The sequence below is a fragment of the Corvus kubaryi genome, unplaced genomic scaffold, assembly GCF_017639235.1.
Source record: "Corvus kubaryi isolate FWS band 111438036 unplaced genomic scaffold, C.kubaryi_AGA036_p1.0 37334, whole genome shotgun sequence".
Lineage (NCBI taxonomy): Eukaryota > Metazoa > Chordata > Aves > Passeriformes > Corvidae > Corvus > Corvus kubaryi.
Window position 1 is genome coordinate 7,788,673 of NW_024581108.1, and position 15,013 is coordinate 7,803,685.

At 37.7% G+C, this 15,013-nt stretch overlaps 1 protein-coding gene across 2 annotated transcripts in view; it reads right to left on the reverse strand.

Moving 5' to 3' along the window:
* Positions 1-8,802: 8,802 nt before the first annotated feature.
* SNX7 (sorting nexin 7) overlaps positions 8,803-15,013 on the reverse strand; it is a 29,261-nt gene continuing 23,050 nt past the window's right edge. For both annotated transcript variants that reach the window (XM_042030109.1, XM_042030108.1), the window contains one exon: positions 8,803-9,203. In XM_042030109.1, coding sequence (XP_041886043.1) covers positions 9,123-9,203 — 81 coding nt within the window. In that variant the 3' untranslated portion in view covers positions 8,803-9,122. The remainder of the gene's footprint in view (positions 9,204-15,013) is intronic.

The following is a 15,013-nucleotide window of genomic DNA, read 5'->3' on the forward strand; positions in this document are numbered from 1 at the left end:
TGGTTTTTTTCGTTCCAAATACCTGCCTATTGACCTTTCTTTTACAACAGTAAGTAGAAAATCGGAGAGAAGAAAGAAGTTGAAAAATCCCAACATACTCCACATATTTTGAAACAATTTCTTTTTCTAAAAGTAGAAGTGGAGACACATTACACATATTTTCCCTATTGACAATGGACTTGAGCTTCTTTTAACCTCGGGAGTAACATATTAAAATGAAATGTTTTATGTTCGTCATTTCCGTAAATGTCTCATTTACAAAATCTGTTATGGGCACACCAGTCGCCTCCTCATTGGACATTTACCAGCCTTGGCATATCAATCCATCTCTTGCACATCTGCTCAGAAAATGTAATTAGTTATACCCATATGCTGCAGAAGTACATGATAAAACTTAAAAACCAGAAAAGGCCAAGAGACTTGACAGCCTTTCTCCTTCATACTATGAGTATTTTGTTGAAGACCTAGGAAAGAGAGAAGCTTTTCTTGCCCTCTGCCACAGGGTGGGGATATCACCGTGTCCTAAGCAACTTCCATAGATAAGGCAAAGCAATTTATAGTTTGTTCTAAGAGTGTTCACTTCAGAACAATAATATGTGGTTTTAAAATACATAGTATTCCTCAAATAGGCACACCTTCTTTTCCTGCTCATTAAAATACTTACGAACATATCCTTGCAAGGAAATGTTAAATAAGATGGACAGGGAGCCACATCAGAAGTTTTGACATGGGAGTTCAAGATGAGAAGCTCTTGCTATGCCAAATGACACTCATATGTAGTGAATATGGAAACTCAGCTTGTTGATCAGGTTTTTGACAGCTGTGCTCAAGTTTGCTGGCAAGTGGCAAAGGAGAGAGGCATTTGCTGTCCCAAACGGAGCTCTACCTCAGCAACCAAAATTTGGTTCAATGGCACCTTTGTGCCACTGGCTTGTGGGTAGAACTGTTCCATGTTCACCAGTGTTCAGCCTCTGCATTCACTGGACATGTCTCTGCAAAAGGGATGAGCAGAGGGCTGGTGTAACTCCCTTGGACTTTAGTCAGGATCCTTTAAAATTTGCACTTTTTTTCACTAGATAACATTAATTACCTTGCTATAGATACAAAACAGAGCTGTAAAAACCGTGATTTATCCATTGATCCCAGCTTCTTCAAAGTTCACCCCATAGAATGCAATATACTCTGGATATCCTATAGTTCCATCTCCATGGCAAGGGATTTGCAGCTTTTCTCAAAATCTGTTGTAATGAAACATTAGTTAAGTTTTTAATGGATAGTACATTATCAGCCTCTGTTGGTGGTGTGTTTAAAACCCAAGATTACATTTCAATTCATGAGAGATCTGAGCTTTCAGCCAGATCCTCACAGTGGATCAGAAGCCACTGGCCACTAGTTAAATAATACAGAACAAAACAAATTCTAAAAAGGCTGAATTCTGTCAACTCTGTTTTCTTGTTTTCTTACTGAAATCCAAAACAATGTGTCACTGTTCACTATATGAACAAAGTCATGGTGATCTGGCATTACAGAAACACCATTTTAAGTTCATCTCTGACATACCACATTTTGTTGTGTATGTTGTTTAATGGCTGTACATTCTTCTTAAAAAAAACCAAACCCACTTTCAAATTATTAACATTCTTTTACTTCAGTAGGGGGTTCATAATCATAGCTGCTGCACCTCCAGCCTCCACCTTTTCTTTTAGGATTAACTGGGGAAAAAGAAAAGCTCTAATAATTATAGAGATTTAGCTGTCTTTATAAACTGGATATTTTAAGATCTGTTTACAAGATCACAATATGAAACATCATTCAAAAACAGTGTGAATTGATTACATTCTTCTGAAGAACATGTAGCAGTAGAATATGCATTTGTAGCTGTTACACTGCCCTATAATTAAGACTTTATTGCTTCCCTTCTAAACACATTGCCACTGCTGAAGAACAGCTGAGATAATTTAAATGAAACAATGGAAAATGCTGCCCCCTCCCCCAAAAATCACCTTCCAAGCTTTTAGAAAAAGGTGGCAGAAAGACTTTGGTCACTACCAAATATATGAGTAAGTAATCAGTAACTACTGATAATAGTTTTCTGCTCCTGTTTCTTTTCAATGAGCATATTTTCCCCAAATACTATTAATAATTTGAATGTTGCTTAGTTGGGAGACTTTATATTAGAACAGCTGAACAGTCTTTGGTCTCTTCATTCATTTCCATGGAATCTGGATCACAGCATGGTGATGGTATGGTCACCAATTATATTGGGAATGTTCATGTATTTCAGAATGAATGAACAAACCAAAAAACCTGAGAGGCACCAAATAAATACATTTGCATGCTTAGAATTACTCAGAGACTCATTTCTACTCTGAACCAATCTTAAATATTTTTTAAAAACTAAAATTAATACTAATAAATTAATAAAATAGATGTACCACAAATAATGGATTAGAACAATCTAACATCTGGATCTGTGTTACTGGAGAGGGACTCCAAAGGAAAATCCTCAAAACCTTGCAGTTTATTTGTTCTGAATAAATACTTTTGATAAATGAGATGACATATTACAAAGCAGAGATGAAGTAATACTTTTTTCCATAAAGGTCATCCAGAAGACAAATGCTTTTAAGGAGAAATGTACATATATAGCAATAGCATTGATGAGCTTTGTCAAATTGCAGATGATTTTCCAAGCATGGAAGCCAGAATTCCCATGGCAACCCTCACAAACTTCTCATACACACACACACATATTTGATGTAGGTAGCAAGCCATATAATGTAGGAACAGGAACATTTCAAGTAAAGGGTTAAAAACTAAGCTAAATATAATTTAAACCTTGAAACCAAATAACCCTCTAATTGTATCCAAAGTATTGTTTTCCTTCATCCTATTTTCTGATTTTCTATATTCTGAAATCTATGTATAAATTGCAATCCAAGTGACAGATGCCAGTTATCTTTGTACCACTCCCAGAATCTGAATAAGAGACAAAGTGCAGTACCTCCTTTTGCTCCTCAGCACCTCTCTCAGCACTGGGGTGGCCAGGAGAAAGGGAGTTACCTTTCCCCAGCGTATGCCAGGCTCCCAGCCCTCCACACCCTGCTCTGTGCCACCTCCTCAGTTTGGGGACTCTGTACCCTGTCCTAGCATGGCTGTAAAAGTCCTTATTAAACCTGGGTGAGGTGCTCAGTGTGTGAGCAGGAACCAGCTTTACAGCCCTTATGGAAAGGGAAAAAAACCTGTAAACAATGCCAGGGAATGTTTTCTATTGGTGTCACTGCATTTTAACCAGATAGGGCATGGGTTTTTTCAATTTGGTTATAAGAACCTGGCTGAGAGTTGCCAGGCTGACCCAGTACTGCCATTCTGTATTAGATGCTCTGGATAGGGTTGATGATCATCTGTACTGAGAGTATCTCTGTTTCAGCAAAAACTCACGCATAAAAGGCTAATAGAAATAAAAGGTTCTAGGTTCAGCCTTTAGCAGAAGTGTATTTCTTCATTTGCTGTACCTGCATGTGACAAAATGAGGCACAGCTGTATTTGTGTAATATTTTTAAATTCTTTTGACAGATGAGTGTCACAATGCACAATAATCACCACAGAAGATGATAGTTGATTTTTCCACTTTAGCACCTCCCCTTTTATACTTCATTAATTTTCTTTCCTACAATGAGATGGTAACAAAACAGGTGCAATCATAGGAATAAAGGAACATCTGGAATGCACCAATAAATATTGAACAACTTACTTTACAAAGTTAAGCTGCCACAATTAATTCACTTATAAAATTTTTCCTGTCCTGTCAGTGAATGAACACAGTCTCCAAAGAGCTATTCTCATTTAGGTATTTTCTCTCAAACCAAATTACAAATCTTTTTCTAACCTTGCTTTAGCTTTGCTTTTATGTCAGCTGAGTATCTGCCAGGTTGTTTTGTTTATTGCAAAAAGATATTGCAGGTGGGTCAAAGTAGGAGAGGATGTACTGAATTCTTGTAATAATTTGTCTCTTAATAATATAATTACTGTCAATTTCCACTCTATTTCGTAGACTCATATGGTATTTTTTAGGTTCAAAAGGACCCTCATAAATTTCCCTCTTTAACCTTTTATTAGATAGAAACTTTGGACTTTTGTGCTGTGTATATTGAAGAATCAAGCAGTGAAAAGAGATGAAAGAGCAGTCGTGATTCTGAAACTTCAGTGAGCTGCTGCTCATTTACAGACCTTGCCAGCCTTAAGGGCTTGGTACCAGCTTTGTGGGGCCAAAGCAATTCTTACAGGCTCGTGGGCAGGAGGTCCTGATGTTCAGAGCAGCTCTGGCTTTGCCTTCTAACCTGACAAATAATGCAGTGCATGAGTGAAAAAACATTTCTCCACTTAGAAGTGAGGAGCTTTGTGGTAGTCGTACATGTTGTACAGAGCATCTTGCTCGGCTCTCATTTTACGTACTATTTCTTTACCTCCTGGTGAAAACTTGATTTATTATTTAAATGAACACAACTCCAGGGTACAAATAAAAAAATAAACATCTTATTTGTTTTCCTTTGCAAAAAGAACCTGGTGAGATGCTTCACTTTGCAAAAAAAAAAAAAAAAGGAGAAAATCACATTGTAACATTGCAGCTATTTATTTTCTTTGATTGAAGAAGTTAATTTTAAAAAGCAGTTCAGTTGCTCTTTAAGCCATAGTTAAAAAACAGTCAATCTTCCCCATGTCACATATTCAGTGTTGCTTTGATTCCAAGCAAGTTTCTTAGTTTGGCTTTAAGAGTAATGGCTTTCTGGCAACTCTTGGTTAAATATGAATGCAGACATGAGAATGCTTATTCCTTAACTAAACTTCTAAGCAATACAACTATCAAATGAATTATTCCTGCTGAAAACTCGTTGTCATGTTACAGTCCAGGTAAAAAATTTCAAACCTCAGATACGGCTTTTTTGCCTGTAGGAAAATGAGTACAATGGGGTTTTGATATGTTTTTCCAATTATATTTTAAACAAGGACATCCTCTTACTGTTCTTCATTTGTTCAATTGTGTGTCTTACCTAAACCAGGATGTACCCTCACTTTTCAGGTCCCCAAAACCTCCCAAATCTGCTGAAAGTTTGTGTCTGTCCCTTTCAGGTTCAGATGAGTTGTTGCTGCTCTGTTCCTCCCAGTGGGGCAGAGCCGCTGCCAACGGGGGGGGCTGCATCCAAACACTGCTGCAGCTTGAAAATGCAACATAGTGGGTTTCATGAAGGAGTTTATGGTTCATCCTATTGGCCAGCACTTCTTTCAATCACTCTGTACTGAATAAGGAGCCTCTGTGGGATTGCACAGATAAGGCTTCTCTCTCCCCACAGTGATGGCAGGACTAGAGTAAAGATGATGGCTTTGTGACATACAGCCAGTTAACAGAAGGTCCACACAGTAAAAGCTTCACAGCTATGCAGTGCTTTATGAATGTTTTGTTGTCCAAGTGCTTTCTGCAAAGGTTTTACTATCTCATCCTCTACTCACTCAAGTCAGTCACACCAGCTGGCAGGTAGGAGCTCCTCCATTTGTTAGAAAAAGGGTTATTTAGCCATTTTCTTTGAGTAAATTTAAAACATATCAGAGTAGCCTATTACATACACCTCTGCCCTCATCCATTCTTGAATGTGCAAGGGACAGTTGTCCAAAATAGTGGGCAGTGCTGATGTGTGATGTGAAAATGTGATTTAGACATATGGAAGAAAACCACTGCATACTCCTCATGGCCTTCAAAGCTCCTGCTCAAAGGTTGCTTTAATGATTAATTGATGCCAGTATTATCCTTATTTTAGTGATGCTAGAAGTGAAATCCTGCCCACAGCTATCAGGTAAATGAAAAAAATTCAATACATAGAGCACAAATCTTTTTAAAAGGTCACTATTTTGGGTAGAGGCTGACAGCAGCAGGGGCCAGAAGAACCTGTATTTATTTCTTTTTTCTCTGGACATGCATCTTGCCACACATCAGTTGTAAAGGGATGGAATCTGTATCAGGAAACCCTTTAAAATCACTCAGCACTGAAAGCCACTGATTTCTTACCCACATCCCTGTTTTACCTTTACTACTAGCAATTTGCTCTGGTGAAAGTTCCCCTGTTAGGTACCAGAGAAGGTTTTTGTTCCTTTCTTTGTATGTGTTTTCACTCTAACAAGAGAGAGATGCATTATTTAAAGGCCCTAGGTATGAACCACTGACATACAAAGAGGCAGCGTGAAAATCCAGTAAGAGGCAGACTGATTTTGAGTAATTAAATACCTTAAGCACTTTCTAATCATTAGCCTAAGAAAAGCAAGACTCCATAAAAGAAAAATCTTTGGAAATAAGTCTAAATATGCAATAGACTTTCTAAAATTGTAAGTTTCAGAAGTATTTGCATGACATGAAAAGGACAATGTTTGATTGTACTTAACAATAGACCTTATTTTTACATGATGATAGAGCTACTAAAAAATCGGGAAAACAAATACATGGTCACAAGAAGGCCTCTATAAAACTGACTGTTAAAATCTTTCCCCCATAAGTTATGGCCTAGCTAAAGAGAAAAAGAAATTAAAAATAAATCATGAACATAATGAATGTTTTACCAAGAATGGAAAATGTCCAATGGTGCTTCTCATTCCCAAATGTCTCAGAAAGCAACCTATTAGTCTGGCAGACTATGCAGGTAAAATCAATGCGTGTAATGCCATCTCAGCTAACCCAAGATTGTATGTCCTTAGAGGTGCCTAAATTAGCAGCATGATAGTAATTCTTGGTTACACTTACAAATTTCTATCCTTCCAGTAAGCCTGTTCAAGCTCAATTCCTTGAACTTTAACTTACTTGGTATTCAGAGTGTTACTGCTGTCTGTCTTGCTGCAATCCTGTTTATAGAACTGTACACTACAGAGGGATTAGGAGCTAAAAACAGCAGGCTAAATTGAGTATTAATAAATGCAAATAAATGCTCACTGGGGAAAAGCCAATTCTCCTATATATACACACTGATGGATATTAAATTATTCAGTAACCTTCAGAATAGCTCTTAATATTAGTGGACAGTTCTGTGGAATGGCAGCTCAGCATTCAGTGGTACTTCAAAAAATAAATTAGGAATATGATGACAAAAATCAAAGCATAATTATGACAACATGTACATTTCTGGTGTGTCTGCATTTTGAGTACTGGTTGCAGCAGAACTAGAAAATACAGAGAAAAGCAGTAACAATGAGCACAGATGTCAAGTGCCTTTTGTACAATATGGTATTAAGCTATGGTTTTTCCTCTGGGAAACTTGGAAAACACAAGAGGTCTGTAAATTCTTGAGTGGCACAGGGAAGACAAATAGGAAACAGTTGCTCATCTCTTCTCAAAATTTAACAGGCAGAAGGCATTACCTGAAGTTATTGGGCAGCTGGTTTAGGAAATTACAAAATTAATTGATTTTTGCTACATATTAAGTTGTGGAGTTCACTGATATTCAGCATGGTAAATCCTATGAGTTTAGGTAGAAAAAAAAATGAAAGGGAAAGCCATTAAGGCTATTAAGCACATTGATAGAAGTTCTCATGTTAAAAAGTAATCATCAGGAAGGTAGAGTGGGAAAAGAGCACAGTCCAGCCACGTTGTTCTTCCCTGCCTCCTGCAAGGATCCACTGCCAGCACGGCTGGAGAAGACCCTGTGAGGCACAGTCCTTCAGCACTGCACTGCCCTCCTCCTGACACAGATTCACCTCTGCACGGGGAGTTGTCCACACTGGGAGAGATGCATGCTCCCTGCAGGATTTCAGGAGCAGCTTAACTGCCACTTTAAAGATGAAAAAAACAGCCGAGCTTTCACTACTACTTCATGGGGGCAGCATGAGAACACTCTTCTAGCACTGCTGAAAAGGTCGTGCTGGTATTCCAGATCTCACTTGCAATATACATTTTTTAAGATCAAAGCCACAAAATCCTTGCCCAGCTTGGGCAGGTCCACAGCCACCCAGGAGCAGCAGCCATGTGCTCTGGAATTGTCTCCTGCAGCCATTAGCTGACTGATCAGAGCATGTGTACAAAATGCCACCACAAAAGGTGCAGGTGTTGGCTGAAGCCCTGCTCTTCTGCCAGGCCAGAGCCCTGGTTAGGCTGTCTCTGATTCCTGCACCTCATTCCTTCCACACAGAGCCTGTGGCTTGCTCAGACCTTAACCACCAGGGAGAACTGCAGAAACTACACCTGCAGTCTGGAGGACCTTTTGGGTGGAATAATTCAGTGACTGGAAGACTTTAATACATATTGCATGAGTGAATCAGCTGATCATTTTAATGCAAACCTCTTTTATTTCTCTTCCACATTGACTATCTAAAGAGGGAAGAAGTTAAGCATTACAGGAGGGTCAGCCATGGGAGCAGAAGGTTTCACCCTGCAAACTCCAAATGGAAGTTCTTGTGTTGGCATCAGTGCTGTCACTGTACAAAGTCACTGTAAAAACAGTCTGTTTCATGAACTGTCACTTTTTCTTTATGCTTCAAAAAACGTCAAATTGAAGATGTCTCATAAACATGTAAATACTGCAAACTGAAAACTGAATTAACAATACTTTAAAGCAGCATTAATCTCACAAAACGTCTGGCATCTTTATGTCCTGTGTTGTCATAGGGCAACTAGCAAGATCTATTAAAATAATCCTAAAGTCCTAGCCCTTAAAGACTACACAAGGTAATTCTACAAGTACAATTACTCAAGAAAGAGAATCGAAGAAGTATGCTAAAATACCAAAATCCTTCTAAAAAAGACTAGGATACAAAATGATGACAAACTTTCCTCATTAAAATTTTTATTAAAATGGAGCTATTTTTACATATTTAAAATATTTTATATCCAAATTACGCAATATTTACGAAAACAATTGTATGCAAATGCATAAAAATATGTAAAATCAGAGCTAAGCAATATAAAGCAACATAAAGCATGTTTCAAAATGTATTTCAGGACTAGAATACCTGAGTGTTCAATAAGCTGGTTTCCTGCATTTCACTGATTTTTAACAGTTAAATTTAATAATGTAACTGATCTCATATAAAGCACTTTGGTTGGGAGAAACTGCACGGAAAAGGCAGAGATCAAGCAGAGATATTACTCAAGGCCTGTCTTCAGAATCTTCTTCCACATGAAGATCCACTGACTGAGATGCTAGGAAGGACTCCCACGTAGCAAGGCACTTAAAAAAAACCGAACACATACATATGAGTACAGCAGACAGATTTCTGTAAACTGTTGGCCAAGGAGAAAAGGAATTTTAAAAAAATAGCAGAATACATACACATTGTCACAAGCTGCTTTTGTAGGACCGTGGTAAGAGCAAACTACGGTTTCCTAGGCAGCTCAGTGATATGCAAAATGTTAGCTAACATGCTGAGTGAGCTGTAAAGGTCAATTTTACATAATGACAAGCACACACTGTGAGCATTGTAATTGTATGTTGTAGTATGGAAGATGCTAACATTAATTATGCTTTTCTTTAATCTCTTCCTTTAGTTACAGGCAAAAATCTCTTCCAAATAGAAAGCACATTGTCAGGCACTGTTCCCTTGTAATCTCTGTGGATTCCTATTGTATACCCAATTTCCTTGCAAGTTAAATGAAACCTTTTTTTTTTTTTCTATATAAGGAGAGAATGGGAAAGAAATAGGACCAGAAAGGCAGGAGCTAGGAGTAGGGAAGTTGTTATTCCTTTCAAGTGGTATTTCTCTCTTTATGGAAAAATGTATTTACAATTGTAAAAACTATTTTTTTTATTTGAAGCATCAATTCTGCAGGCAGTAAAATGAAAAAAAACCAACAAACCAACCCCAACCCCAAATGACTTTGGTTCAATTTGGCTTAAATGAGTGTTGGCAGCTTGGCAAGCCATTCTAAATCATAAATTAGTGTTGAGAGCCATGGCAAAGCTATCACGAGGTAACCTCTAGTGAGTTGATGCTTGTTACCCAAAGCACCAGGTTGTACTATTTCAAGTCTGGCAGTAGAACAGGAAAGGCAAATTCCTGCAATAATTTTCTTGTTCTGATGCTGTTGAAAAAAAGCCCTTGAAACTGAAATGTTCTAACAAAATTTTGACTTATACATTCATACCTATTGTTCTTGACAATGCAGCTTATTTACTACTTACTCTACACAGTTCTTTTCATGAAGAATCTTTATTATGCACAATAAATAAGTCTTCTGAAATTTCTCCGGAAATATATATTAAAATCTGGACAGCAGACTCCATTTATCTGAACTTTGAATTAAATCAGTGCCCTGAAAACAGCATCATTTCCTAACTGAAATCTTTTGCCATAAACTATTCAAGCCACAGACATTTGCTAAGCCCAGCTCATTGGAACATCTCATATCCATCTGTCATTGCTTAGGAGACATGGAAATGACCCAGCCTGAACTTGCAGCCACCTAACTTTATTAGACATTTCTTGTGAATGACTTCCAAACTCTGTGATTAAATATGGAGATATAGTCATACTACACTGAAGAGCCTAGGTCCTGGTATAACTGCCTATTTGTGTGCAAGCAGATGAGTGGGAGGATCTGATATGTTAAAGTATAAGCTCAAAGAGAAAAACAAAGAGTACACACAGGATGACTGGAGCTGGGGGAATTTGTGATGACACAAGGATGCAGAACCAGGGATACCCATAAAATTAAGGGTGACAAAAGTAACAAGAAAAAAAGTCAGCAGTGGCTTTGCCTCTGAAGACATAAGAAAGTAGAACATGTGGGTCTGCAAAAAAATGAGAGCAGTTAAACAGCCAACTGAACTAAAAGATCACAAAGAAAAAAGTCTGAGCTTATTTTTGCATAAGTTTTTGGTTATTATTAGACACAGTAGAGATAATTTCTGTTATTCACATTTTGTCCCCTAGACTATGGATACCATGAATTTACTTCCCCAGTCTTTCTCTTCTGATCTTGCTTCCAAGTCACTACTGCTGCTATTGCACACAACAACATTATGCTGCTGTTCAGAGTACATCTAAGGTTCGAATTACTGTGAAAAGAGAGGACTAACAGGATAAGATTCATGTGGAAATCTGCTTTCTTCATTGACTTTTTGGAGAAATGTTATTTTGAAATGGTACACCATGGAGAAACAGTGAAGTTACTGCCAGCATGAACAGTGAACTGCAAGTGTTGAAAACTGATTTCTGATTTAAAAGGTCTTTTTGACCTTTTGTATAAAGCCTTTAAGTTTGATCATTAGATACTCCCCTATTTCATGTGACACTGTGGCAGCTGAGTCTATCTGAGAGGCTTGAGCTGGAACACAGCATCTTGGTTTTGAGATGGCAGTGAGGCAGCTGCTAGCAATGTGTCTTCACTACAGCACTCAAACTCATCAATTTCTGTTGAGCCCAGCCTGGCTTACCATCCTAGAAAGCTGCAAGGCACAGCTGTTTTTCTAGGCTTTTTCTAAGTGTGATGCAAGAAAACATCACTTTTTCTTGAAGAGTCTTTTGTTAGCAATGACAAATTTTTTTTCTGAATCGCAGTTTAATTTAATTACCACATAAGTCCATGTTTTGTCATCCCGTAATTTCAGTAATGTGTTTTAAAATATATGTATCAGCACTGGCTGCAATGTAAAAATGGCTTTGTGTTACCTTTGCAACACTGAGCCAAACTGCACATGTTAAAATGCAATCACAATACATTGCTTAAACAGATAGATACGATCTTCTGAAGTCTGTCCAGACAAAGATGTAAAGCATTTTTTTCACACAAGTTATTCAGCTTTTAATTTATCTCTGATTATATAACCAAAACACATTTTTCAAAATGTAAGAGCAATGGTGGCTCATTTCACTGCCAGACATCACAGTGCTGCTACAGCTGACAAGTTTTATAATTAACCACACCAAAACAAAACTAGGTCTCTCTGCCTTAGGCTCAAGCTTTTCATATTGTGAAGCATGAACTGCATAAACGACATTTTGTTAGTGATGTATACTTCAACGTTATTACAAAATGATTTTACTCCATTCTCCTGGGAGGTTGAAAATGGAGATCTAAGTAGAGGATCAGCCAATTTTCACAAAGGAGACAGAAAGGAAAAAACCCCAGAAAATCCAAACTGAGGAAACGAAATGTGTTTGCACAGGATTGAAATTCATAATCCAATTACTTGCAAAAGCCCAATGGAAAACATAAAAAAGCCTAAATACACAAAATGAAATAGCAAGAACTTAAATAAGGCTACTTTACCTAAAGTATTCTGATTACTACTGCAGGACACGTATCTATTCTACAACATCATTCTTAGAAAAAGCAGAAAAAAGCTTTTCATATAATACAATTGCATATATAATGAAAAAGGAGATATAAAAATAGAACATGAAGTATGGATGCTAGCAGAAGCAGTGTGTCACGTGCCATGCGTGTTTGTGTTCCAGTTCCCAGTTATCCATGGCTGATACCTTAAAAATATCATTTATGATGGAATTTTTTGGAGAGGAATCTGAAAATGAAGTCTTGTTTGTGTCTGAGAGAAACAGAAACTATTTTTATGATTTCTGAGTGCAAGGAAACAAAAACTAGACTGCACAGAAATATTAATTCCCACTATGAAAAATGTCTTCCTAAAATTATTTTTAGAAAGTTTTAGAGGCTGAAGTGAATGAGGGTTCAAAGATGGATCTGCCTTTGAAGCAACATGCACAGAGACAAATGGGCTCAGACGTGAGAGCTTTTGAAAATCTCGTGAAGTTTGGTAGCTGAACTCCCAGGCATGGCTAAGGTAGGATGTGATCAACACGCAGGAACTTTCTGCTACACGACCAAATGACTGCCTAAATGCATCACTACAGAGGCCTCTAGGGCAAACAACAAATCTCATCTATTTTTCTACAGCTTTTACCAGACCGAGAGGTACATAAGGGCTTTGGAGTTAGAAGGAAGTTGCTGTAATGGGGAACGAGTATTGGTTTGCCCCACTGAATCTTTTGGATCAATTTATGCCTGTACAACAATGTAGGTCACAGAAATATACCAAATTATGCTTGAAATACTTGAGAAAATCAGGAAATTATTTATATTTTTGAAAAATAGTAGGGTGTGTCAATACCCTACCAAGAATCTGACTATATCAAAGGTAACTGATTATCTGATTACAATGGAAGGGTTTAACAGGATTAATTTCACATGAGATAAATAAAATCAGATGCTATGCTTTAAAACAAAGGTTCATCCATCCTCAAGAAAAAACACATTCTTTTAATGCCAAAACTAACTATCATCCCAGAGCAGGAAAAACCACCAATCTGTCTGCATTTCCTAGAGTGCCTAACAAGCAGTGTAAACCCAAATTCCGGTATATTTGCGGGATTTACAATGTCTAGCTAGCCTTTGGGTTGGGCTGTAAAACCTAGTAACTTGTTCTAGTGGTGTTCCTGAAAAGCATGGGTTACCAAAATTCTTTGCTGAGAAAAATTGAAGTGGTTTTCTTCCTTTGATGCTGTATATGTTCTAGGCACTATACTAAACACATGAGGAAAAAAAGACAAATTTAGCATATGTTTAATTGCTTCTGCTCTTTGAAGCTAGAGTTCCACAGTGCCTGGTTTGGTTTTGATAATCTGCAGCAGCAACACTTCAAATGTGCCAGCTAAATAATCTTGCCAGCACCACCACCAACTCTGTATCCTGCTTTGGGTTTAGTAATGCTGCATCTTTAGAATATCTATTTCTAAATTAATGAAAATACTCATGGTGACAATCAATTTCTCAGATGAAAGCTCCACCCTGTGGACAGTTTATGATTCCAGCTGTTTGGCAGATACCTCTTCTGGACTAAGCCGTCAGACAACGGTGTCATGCCTAAGGCACGATGAAAAGGAATAAAATAAATGGTACAGTGTTAACACGTGCTGAATCAATGCTATTTACTTCAGAAATAGGAGTAAAGTTATGAACTTTTAAAAATTAAAACCTTTTCATATTGTTTCAGAAAGTCCTCCTCATTTTAGCAATGCATTTACTGTCATTATTAGTAGAGTATTTTTTTTGATTTAGGACTTTGTGGAATACAGAGAGACTTAAGGATGTATTCAACTGTTTTCCAGAGGAAAGGAAGTACAGAACTGTATGAACCCTTGAGACCAGCTACAGGAATTCCAAATGATTGGTCAGTCATGGTAATTCTTGGCTCCTAAATGATTTTAAATATATTATAACAAAGCTTGCACATTATCACATGAAAGCTTTTGTTTTCGTAGGCCTGCACAGGAGCACCCTGTAAATTTGCAACACTGGGCTTTCATTCACATCTTTGTTACCACAGCACTGAGAGACACAAAACAGCCACAGAAACAAAGGAACACTTCTTATTCAAGTATAATAATTGCAGATAGCCAATGAACCAGAAGACTACAGGAATAGCTCTTAAATTTGTAAATCCAGAGAAATGCAATTACAGGTAACACTTAAGAATAACACTTCATTAATGTGAACATTAATTCAGCTTAAGGAAGAGATACTCTTTTATGCTAGCTAAGTGATGCTTGACAAGTTGACAGCAGAATCCTTAGGCAACTACAATTAAGAAAAAACCCAAACAAATGTAAGGTCATATTCTTTCCCCATATTGTGACAAAGATGAAGTAACATTTTAGAAACTCTAGTGTACTTTGACATGCTGCTATGTTGTTTTTGACCGCAGTGGCTTGAGTTTTATACAGTCTTGAAGGACTGCGTTCTCTACTGCAGCAACCATCAGAAAATACAGGATGCCTGTCTCTCATTACTCTGTTCGTGGAAATTTAATGGATGCAGAGAATGATCATGAACAGAAATGACTCCTGGTTTGGTTGTGTGCCTGGGAAATGCAGTCAGCAAGGGGAATAAGGAGAAGCACAGTGAAACGCAGCTGTAGAGAAGAGAAGGGGACATTGCTCACGGAGAGGCAAGAATAGGTTAACTGAGGAGTGGGGGAAGTTGTGGAAAGGATGAGAAGCAGGTAGTCACTAAGAAAGCAGG